This window comes from Gavialis gangeticus, unplaced genomic scaffold (assembly GCF_001723915.1).
Source record: "Gavialis gangeticus isolate Ggan-Ray unplaced genomic scaffold, GavGan_comp1, whole genome shotgun sequence".
NCBI lineage: Eukaryota > Metazoa > Chordata > Crocodylia > Gavialidae > Gavialis > Gavialis gangeticus.
The window spans coordinates 41,787,721-41,798,255 of NW_017729034.1; the positions used below are offsets into that span (position 1 = coordinate 41,787,721).

A 10,535-nucleotide genomic window follows, 5' to 3' on the forward strand; every position below is an offset into this window, starting at 1 on the left:
CTCATGGACATGCACCAGGATAATTCTCTCAAAAAGCTTAATGAGTCTCTAGTTGAACCTGGTTCCATATGCAACCTGGCTGAAGCAGAACAAAAGTAGCTCTTAAGCTCCCCACCCCCACCCCTGCCCCAGGTTCAACTGAGGACAGCAGCAATGGCTGGTGGGGGAGGGGGGAATGAGCAGGGAGAGTTGGGAAGGAGAGGGAATGTACCACTGACAATAGAAGAGAAGGGAGGGGAGAGAGAAGATTCTTACCTTCTTGAGGGATTTCAAAAAGGCTCCTGCTGCTGCTCCTGAGGCATGTGCCAGTAGGCTGGAAGCCAGGGTACAGGCACCCCTACAGCACAGATTGCTACTTCTGGACCAGCACCCCTTTCCAAAATCCTGGGTACACCCATACGTAGATGTGAAAAAAATAGTACAAAGACATGGAATACAAATCCATTTTTTCTTAACTGTAGGTATTAGCTACTACTGAAGGAAAGATAATAGGTGTTAGATCTCAGCTCCCTGTCAGAATTGTATGTCTGATACTTGGCATTGTTTAAAAGACAAAAAAATGTCTTTCAGCAAACCAGCTAATTTCTTATTGAATTAATTAGCCATAAGTAGAGCCAATTTTGGGGAGGAGGGAAGAGAAGAAAAAACCCTCTGCACTCTCCTGTACCATGGAAACAAGAAAATGTTTGTTAATCCAAAAGTACCTTTAAAACACATCCAATGAGACTGTCTAGTTTCACAGTAAAGCAACAAGCCAGAGGATCAGAAATATAGCCAAAGCCTGGGTTTGCCTGTAGATATGAATGCATTTGTTCTTTGTTTCTGTCTCAGGAGCATAACTAGATCTCCAGCTTCACTGTACTCTAACATCACTCTAAATGTGTTAAGAAGCCCTAACATCTACTAAAAATTGAATTTTTCTCCTCAGGCAACTTTTAAAGTGGTGCCTGCAGGATACTAGAAAAAGTGAAAATATTATTATAGTGTTTACTAGTCACAACTACTGTAGTTGAGATTACACAATAGTTTCCATTATAAAAGTATTTTACCCCAACATTTCCAAAATTTCTTCCCTGGACATAGGAAGTTCTGTACCTGGCCTTTAAACAAAAATTCCACTGACCATTTTTTAATTATGTGTATGTACACACACACACATATATATAAAGTACACACTCATTACCCAGTTTAATAATAGTATAACTAGACTTTTTGTCAGAAGAAAGAACTCAACTGCTGAAGCTCAGAGCACGGAAGTTGGCCCAGATATTAAAATGGGTCTAGGCATCAGGCTCCAGCAGAGTAATTCATGAACTCAGATTAAGTGCCTAAATTTCCTGCACAGTGGATGTGAACATTTAGGCATAGGCGTAAGTAACAAGTTAATAAACCCTCGGCAAAACCTCCAGAGTGTGGGGTAGAGGTGGGAGCAAACATAGTGTCCCTGCATGCAGCTGCTGCAGCTTAGATTGGGGGAAAAACCTGCTGCTGCCCCCTTTAAGTCAGCGCTCAAGGCTGATGCTCTGCTCACCTAGCCTCGCTCATGCCACTGCAGTTACCTAAGAATGAGATTCACAACAGCTAAAATGATGAACGGGCAGCAGTTCTGATTTGGCCAGGAAGAAAATGCTGAAAAGTTGGGTCTCTTTGGAATCCTGCCTCTACCCTTTGGCACCTAACTAAAGATCAGAGTTAGGCAACTATGATATGAGAGTGAGTCACAGCCTGCATTTTGATGCCTAAATCAGCCCTTGGGTACAGGATTGGTGATACCCACATTTTATGTAGCAGCTAGCTAAATGAGAAACCTGGACTCCAAGCTCAGTGTAGAAGAGGACGCAAAAATAACCCAGTAATGAGGGCACTTCTTCGGGAGAGGCAGTCCTGGATTCCAGTCCCTGGTGCCAACACTGTTTATGTCATTCATGCAATGATTCTTTAATGCCAAAACACATCAACAGTCTTTGGGGCCAAAAATCAAGGTCTGCCCTTTCCCAGGTAAATACCCTCACCACTGGGCTGTAGTGTTATGTTCCCTCATTTGCTGTCCTTGTGGCCCCATGACTCTTGCCTTCTTTTCTGCAGTGGTCCAGCTTCAATATGAGGAATGGAGGGCACCCCCATCCCACGCCCCCTCCAGCTGAATAGAGCCTAGAACCCAGAGCTCCTACTTTCCTCAGTAAGTACTTTAACCATTAAACTATTATATAAAAGATGGGCCACCATGGCAACAACTCTATTGCCTCCTCAGTCAGGTTTCTGAATGGACATCATTATGCCTACTGTACCTGGGATTGAGTTCAATGCTCTTAGGGTCTGTTAGGCTTACTTAGAGCAGGCCTATCAGATTGTTTCCCCTCCTCCAGGTGACTTGGGATTCATAAACTAGGTGTCTTTGCACCTAAGTGGCCTTAGGCAGGGGATGAATGCTAGGACACTCAGCTCAACAAAGACAGTGACAGATCTGGGCATACACAGTAACCAAACTTTAGGTACATAAAAACTTTTCTGATGAGAACTTGAAATACCAACTGCCTCTCTGGCATTCAGACAGTTAGGCAGAATAATGGTAGATTCCTCACTTGGATTTGGCCATAATTTCCATTTAAACTTTACTCTCAAAGAAGAACATTTGAAAAATATGAAGAAAACTGCATAAACCATTTTACAGCCCCAATGCAAAGGACTTGGGCACATATATCACTTTAAGCATATGAGTAGTCCCATTTAATGGAACTCCTTAAAGTTACACAGGTACTTAAGTGCTTTGTACTTAAGTACACCAGTGGTTTAAAATGTCAACAGTGATCAGCAAGCCTATGCTTAGGCTCCCCATGTTGCTAATACTGATGAGATTTGCCATAGTATTTTTTTATTATTTCCCTAGTGTACACAAGACCCACATGGACTATTCCAGTTCAGAACTGATGTAAATTGATGTGAATTACATTGGTGTGAGACCCACTATGTAAGTATGTAAATCTAAAAGAATCCAGAAGGAATCTATGTTGGTATAATACATGTGATGTGCGCCATCACAAGATGTCAGTTATACTAATCTAGGCTACCTCTAGACTGAGGGTTGTTATCTCTTGTGATTTTATCAAGAGTCTTAAGATATTTAGTATTTTCCTTAAAGCTCCATCCCTTGGGCTTACTGCCGTGCACTGGAAGTTCAGCTTTCATTTAAAAATATAGCCTTCGCAAGTTCAGAGAAAAACTGGAAAATGTGACTTGAATGTGAAATTCAAAATTCAGAAACAAATAAAAAGAGTATCAAGTTTATTATTTGTAACTAATTATTTTAAGCCTATCTAAATATGTTTAATGCCCCCAGTTGGTAATGCTTTGCATTTGACTTTATATGTACTAAATCCTATTGTATCAGAAATTATGAAAAATTATTAACTTAAAAAGTGCAAGTGGGCAGGTGGGTTTCTTAACAATTGATTACATATTGTAATTGTAAACAAACTACTAGAAAGCAATTGATTAACCAGTGGAACAACTTAGCAACTCCTGAAGTTTGCTAGTCAAGAGTGGATGCCATTCTGGAAGATACATCTTTTAGTCCAACACAAGTTATTGGACTCCCAATAACAGAAGTAACTGGGAAAAATCCTATGGTTTTGTAGAATAGATGATCTAATAGTCCCTTTTGCCTTAAAAATCTATTAATTACACCTTATATACTTACATTGTTTCAGAGCATCTTTCTTGTCTCAGAAAGACTGATGATTAGATGACATTCTCATATTGATATAGAGATGTTCAACATTTTCTCTTCTATACTTCTACACAATTGCTGAAATCCCAAGAGGGGATTTTTTTAGCAGTTCTACTTTAGGTGTTCTCAGGCTCACAACATGACATTTGCTTTCAGTTTCTTGCAACATCAGCCGCAAAATGTTAAAGCTTGGAAATATTTGACATCTTATGTCCAATTGGTAAGAAAAATCTAAGAGCACAGCAAAGAAAAACAGACTGAATTAAGTAGGAAAAAGGGGGAGAGGAACAGAGAGATATAAAACCAAACGTGATAGAGACATTTAGGAGACAGAGGGCATGTCTACACATGCATTTGCTGCACAGTAAGCAGTTTTTTGGGCCAGCGTCTACATGTGCAACCATTAAAGCACAGTAACACTGCATGTGGACTGATTTGATACTAAAGTTAGCCCAAGTTAGTCCACACACACAGTGTTACAGCACACATGTGCGTTGCTATGCAGAAATTAATCAGGCATAAGTCACCATAGTTACTGCACAGTACAAGCCTGAACATATAGCTGTGTGCCTGTACTGCACAGTAATTTTCAGTTACTGAGCAGTAATCTAAAGTACTGCGCAGTAAATGTTCACGTGTAGATGCGCTCAGTGATTGCACAAAGTCAGAGTAGAATAGGCTGAGAATAAAGAAAAACAAACCTTTTTAAATAACACTGAAAAAAAGTTGGGGCACTGGGGCAGGGCACCTTTGGTGCCTATCAATTTAAGGGCAGAAAACAAGCAGCAGCCAGGTGCCTGATGAGGGTAGCTATTTTGGACCCAGGGATATAAGCTGGGCTGCAGTTTGCTGCAAGAGGAAAGAGGTAACATCAGGCTGAGAGGCTGCTCTGGGAATATCAGGAGGTAAGGGCAGGGGCTATGGGGTGGAGGTGACTCTTTGTCCTGGGTAAGATGTAAAACTGCACTCTGCCAGGGAAGGGTGGCTTGGTGGGGCTCCTAGTGGCGTGGGAGCCCCCAGGAAATGCCAGGCCAGTTACTTCCTTGGTGAAGGCGGGTTGGGGCACCTTATAACCCCAGCCCCACGTGCCTGGTGTTGTTCTAACAAGCAGGGGGAGCCCAGGTTTGTTAAGGAGCCCTGAGGCAGAGCTCAGGCCAGAGGAGGGACCTGGGGCTGTGCCCAGGCAGCAGGGGAAAAGCCTGGGGGTGATGACTAGAGAGAACCTGGGGGAGAGACAGGCAATGAGTAATGAGACTCAGTGAGAGGGGTGACAACTAGAGCAGCCCCGTGAGTGTGGGCGAGTGAGGAGGCCCAGTGGAGGCATAGTGGCCTGGCGATGGGCCAGGAGCAAAGTAGGCCAGCAGTTGTAGAATTGCTCAGTCAGTGCTCAGGTGAGGGTAGCGGGAGACACCCAAAAGACTGTGCCAGGGCTGACCAAGGCATGGAGAGCTAAGCCCGAAGCTGGGTGAGGCCAAGCAGGATGAGTGTGGCCCAGGAGAGAGGGCAGTATGAAAGAGGCTGGGTAAGAGCCAGTGGAGTGAGTGGGACCCTAGTAAGAGAGGGGTGGTGTGGGAGTGGCCCTCTGGGGCTGTAGGGTAGAGCTACAACTGTGCCCAGTTTGCTCCAGCCATAGGCTGGAGAGGGAACTCACACAGAGCATAGAGCATCTGTGAGGCATGGGACCCATGGAGAGGAGGTTGGAATGGGTATTAAGGCCCTTGTCAGCAGAGCAAAATAATGGATAGCCTGCTGCCTTAGTAACAACTCTCATATTTTTCCATCAAGGCATGACAGGACAGTTGGCAGAGACCCGACAAGGAGGCCACCCTGTTACAGTCACAAATACAGAAATGCATAACATTAAGAACAAGACGAAGAATAGAGACTATGAGCCTGATCCTGCAAATACTTATTCATATGGATAGAGCCTTGCATATGTGTAGTTTAATTAGTGGGTCTACTTGTGTGAATAAAGTGATGTGCATGCCCATTATTAATTCTCTCTCTGTGTACATCTCTAAAACATTTAATAAGGCACTTAAACTCAGATGAAGAAAAAAATTTAAAATAATAAGACCCAAGAGAAACCCTAACCATGAAACCTTGTGGAAGCCTGCAACAAGAAGTTCTAGGAATACCCTAAAGGCTAATTACTTGACAATACAATGGATGTTATTGTTCTGTCAGAACCACAATATGTAAACTGATATTTCTATGTTATGCTTTAGAGCACTGGTTAACTGGCAGAAATGAAGACCAAGAAAAGTGGCTAATGATTTCAGATGGTCCAACTTTGAGGATCCTGACAGACCTCTAAACAGAAGCCTGCCAGTCTGAAATAGCAGTTAGGAAGGCGTGTGAACTGCTTTTATTCAGTTAATTGCAAGATTGCTTCTGAAACCTAACAAGGCTAGTTCCTTCACCACTGTATCAGCCAATCATTTTTAAAAGAGAACTAATACTTATTACCTCATAAGGCTATCAGGAAGACTACTTAAATAGGTGGGAATTTCAGGAATGATGAATTAAAAGTTAGGCATCCCCTCTCCTATTGATTTTTCCATAAGAGTGAGATGCCCAACTCATTTGGGAACAAGTCTATCTACTAATATGCAATCCATTTCCATATTGGAACACCTCAGAATCTTTGGTATACTCACCCTTATGATACCCTTCTGGGGCAGGGAAATGTTACCAATTCCATTTTATGGACAGAGAAATTTATAGAGGAACTATGATTTGTCTAGGATCAAACAGGATATTTTGCAACATATGCAAGATCTTGATTAAAAAAAACCTCAGCAAAAGGGGTTGTGTTTCTTTAATATTATATAACTAAAATGTAAATAAATTATAAATTAATTATCTTAAAAGTACTGAAAAATACCAGAACATTAAAAGCATTACCCAGACAAACCACTACAAACTCTGCACTGAGGATGCCTGCTGTTGGATTTCCAAAGTGGCACAAAACCATAGTATCCATTCATGGATGCCTAAGGAGCATAAGTAGTCAGAAACAGTCAATATCTCTTTAGCTGGACAATAGACTCTTTCATCTCCATTTTTTTTCTAACCAACAGTATATTTAAGTAGATAGGGTACAGGTGCAGAAGTTGAGAGGCCTGAGTTCTGTTACCAGATCTGCCTGGGACCATTTGGTAATTAGTTCAACTTCACTGTGCCTCAGTCTCCTAATTCATAGAGTAGGAATAATGATACAACTCAAAAGTGCTTTTACCTAAAAAACTAAATATGAATGATCATTATTTTAAATATGGAACACAGTAATAGTTTGAGACTGAATTATAACTTGCTCTATCTCCATCTGAGCCAGAAGTCTACCAACAAAGAGTTGAACACCAGTATCCTGTCTGCCAAAAAAGCCAAGGAAAGCACATCACAATACTCTGTCCTCTACACTGGCAAATTATGATTATTATTCTTGGTTCTTACCTATAAAATTCTATGAGGCTAAGTCAGAGCCAATTTACTTCAAAGTCACCTCTCAGTGCAAGTCACCACGGTAACTGCATTCATCAGGACTACTTTGGTTGATAGATTTTGATTCTAATTTGTTAAAGGCTCTCAGTTGTGGAATGTGTTACCATTAGAAATCAGGATGAACAAAAAATCTTACTGCTATGTTATCACAATGCAATATATTTTTTTAGTATTCCCCTGACATTTTTGCAATGAAGTGGCCCTAGCAGGGATTCTCATCCAGGATGCCACAGCACCCTGAGGTGCCAAGAGATCTTTTCAAGGGTGTCCCCAAGTGCAAGAAAATAAGCAAGGTGTGAGGAGATAAGCAGTTAAGTGCAGGCTCAGGCTGGTCCCTGCCTGGCTCCTCAGCAAGGAGGAGAAGTAATGTTTTTGGAATGGGATGCCACTTAATTCACAGAAATTATGGAAGGTTGAGTCTAAAACTTGTTGAGAACCACCAAGCCCTCCACAGAGAGAGAGCAGAGGAAGGAAAAGGAGAGGAAACCCAGCCTATGGCCGACTCTCTTCTACAAAGAGACCTGCAACTTCTGCACAGATCTGTGGCTCGAGGTTTGGACTCTTAAGTTACGGCAAGACCCATCAGCGAGCCATGGTAGAGATCATCCTCAAATGGAAGGATTGTCGATGACAAGTTGTGTTCTTAAAAAGAAACCCTAAATTTAACAATGCTGTTATAAAGACCATAAAGCTTAATGAATGTAAGAAAAACATTTTGAATTGAGGTAATTATTGTTTCTTAACTTCCCTCAGATGCCTAAGCCCTATAATACTAAGGGCTTTAGGAATGTCTGCAATGTCAGCCTCAAACTTCTCCTCACAGCTCTCCACAAGTGTTTTGGACAACTGAACTACCTCATGATTTGTCACCCCAGTTAAGCACTTGAACGTGACATTGGTCACTACTGAGCTAACTGGACATCTAGCATTTGGAGCCTGCAAATGAGCAGCACTGGACACTGGTACAGGTCTCTGTGGCAAGAAGGAAAAGCAGGAGTAGTAGACGTCTGTCTGTCTTGCAAGACAATAGGATTGTGGCATCAGCCTGCTGAACATCTGTGGGTGAGGCTACAGAGCCCAGTTCCTGACTGACACTCCCTTCCACACTTATCACACGTGAAGCTCATGTGAAACAATCCTGACTGTGCTGTAGGCTTCTTTCCGCACAGTGCAATGTTTGAGAAAGATTATGTGAAGAAAAGCAAAGTGGCGACAACAGTGCAGCATGTGCTTCCCTCATCTTTGGATGCCAAAGAGGGGCAATTGGTACTTGCGCTGGCCACATGTCTATGTGGGGCAGCTGTTCTCAGCCATTTTGGACTTGACACAGAGCCCTTGCTAGACTAGAGGCAGCCCGCAGGACATGGGAACTTGCAGCCATCACTTCTTTTCTGACTAGGGAACAGTAATGGAGCAGCTCTTCTGCAGCAAAGCCGTCCAGGAGACCACACCTTTGAAGGGATGCTGGGGGCACGGGTTCAAATGCATTAAATTAAGGGCTCTGACATGTGCTCCTGGTCCAAATGTATTGCCCAATTCACCAGTCTTGTGTGTGGTAATTCCCGAGGATGGAGGAGGAAGCTAATGACATGTACTGCCTGAGTCCCCAGGCAGTGTTGCCAGGTCTGAAATATTAAATTATTGTATTGGAAGCTCAATATTACCATAGTTTTTCAGCAAGTATTGTACACTGAAAAATCATCCCAATGAGTATGCAAGTAGGTAGGCAAATAAGTCTTCTCATTTACTTTATATTGCTCACTATAAGCAGTGCATGAATTAACAGGGAGCTGGGGGTGGGGAGGGGCTGAGCACCCCCGCCCCAAAGAGGACAGCTCCTGTAAGATTTGAAAAATTGTAAGGGGGCGGGGTCAAGCAGTCCCCGATCAGATTGTTCCTTCACTTAGGTGGACTTGCTAATCAATGAACCAGTTTAATTTTTTTTTGCAGACCCCACAAGACTCAAAGTATTGTTCAGCCCCTGACTGGGTCATGCAAGTGGGAGCATTTCTTTATTTCAAGGCAAGCGGACGCAAGAAACAGCCAACAGCCAACCTGAACCTTGGTTAAGACTCCCTGAGAGTGACTTCAGTTTTGCATAGGATGCACCAGTGTGCTGCTGCCTCAAAAACATTTGAACACTTTTCCCATGATTGATCACCAGGGATCCTGGTTTTCTCGGATTTAAAAAAATCCCCAATTTTCAGTTAAAAAAAAGTAACCCCAAATCCACATTTTTCTGTGCTTTAAATGAAACACCACTAATATATAGATAGGTAGGTACATACCTCTATCTAGCTATAGAGGTGTTTCATTTTAATCACAGAAAAATGTGGATTCGGGGTTACTTTTTTTTAACTGAAAATTCGGGACTTTTTTTTTAACCGGAGAAAATCAAAATCCCTGTTAATACTACAAAAACTGCAATGGAAGTATCCTATAAATGCGATAACGATGCCACACCTGGCAACCCTATCCTCAGGGGCCTGCGCCACACACGCATGACAAATAACCCTCAGAAAACCTGCACCAGCCACAGCGCTCGGCTTTATCAGCGCCCGCCCCTCGGGGGCGCTGACGTAGCAACGGCTCCGTGGGCGGTTGGACAGAACTGGGCCGCTCTGGCGTGTGGGAGGGGCCGGAGCGCCTTGTGCCCCTGCCCCGCACCCTCGGCGCTGCAAAGCGCACAGCCCCGCCCCCCCGAACGCGGGGGCGGGACTGGCTCGGCCAACGCTGCCTCTCCCCCCCCCCTCCTCGGGCGCATGCGCAGAGCAGCTGCGGCTGTGGTCAGGGCAGCGCCCGCTAGGGAGAGGGGGAAAAAGAGGGCGCGCGTGTGCTTGTTCAGGAGTGGATAGGGCCCTCGGGAGCCGCTTGTGCCCCTCCGGTGGATGGAGGTGGGACCGGGGTGGGGTCTTACCCGCGGCGGCTCCCTCCTTCTCCTCCGCCATGGCCGCCCCGAGCTGTCGCCATGGCAGCGCGGGGCGCGCCTAGCCAAGGCGGAGGCCCGCGCACGCCCCCAGCCTGGGGGTAGTTCAACCGTCTCCCCCTCCCCCACAACGGCCGTTCCGTCCCGCGGGATGGGCGTGGCCTCATGCGCCTGCGCCACCGCTGGAGAGCGACCTCCGGATTCCCCCCCCCGCACTTGGAGCTAAATGCGGGGGTGACGGCCATGCCCCTCCCCCCACCCGGGATCTCCCCGGGCCGCGCCACCCACTCTCGGGTGTGGGGAAGAGAAACCGCGTTTCTTGCAAGTTGGCCCGCCACAGACAGCAGGGTGTAGTCGCACCTCACAGACTAACCCTAC

General features: G+C 44.6%; 1 protein-coding gene across 1 annotated transcript in view; it reads right to left on the minus strand.

Annotated features, from left to right (window-relative positions):
• Window positions 1–10,270, minus strand: part of EFCAB2 (EF-hand calcium binding domain 2) — a 79,501-nt gene extending 69,231 nt beyond the window's left edge. The window contains exon 1 of the mRNA XM_019527348.1: window positions 10,149–10,270. Coding sequence (XP_019382893.1) covers window positions 10,149–10,179 — 31 coding nt within the window. The 5' untranslated portion in view covers window positions 10,180–10,270. The remainder of the gene's footprint in view (window positions 1–10,148) is intronic.
• Window positions 10,271–10,535: the final 265 nt, after the last annotated feature.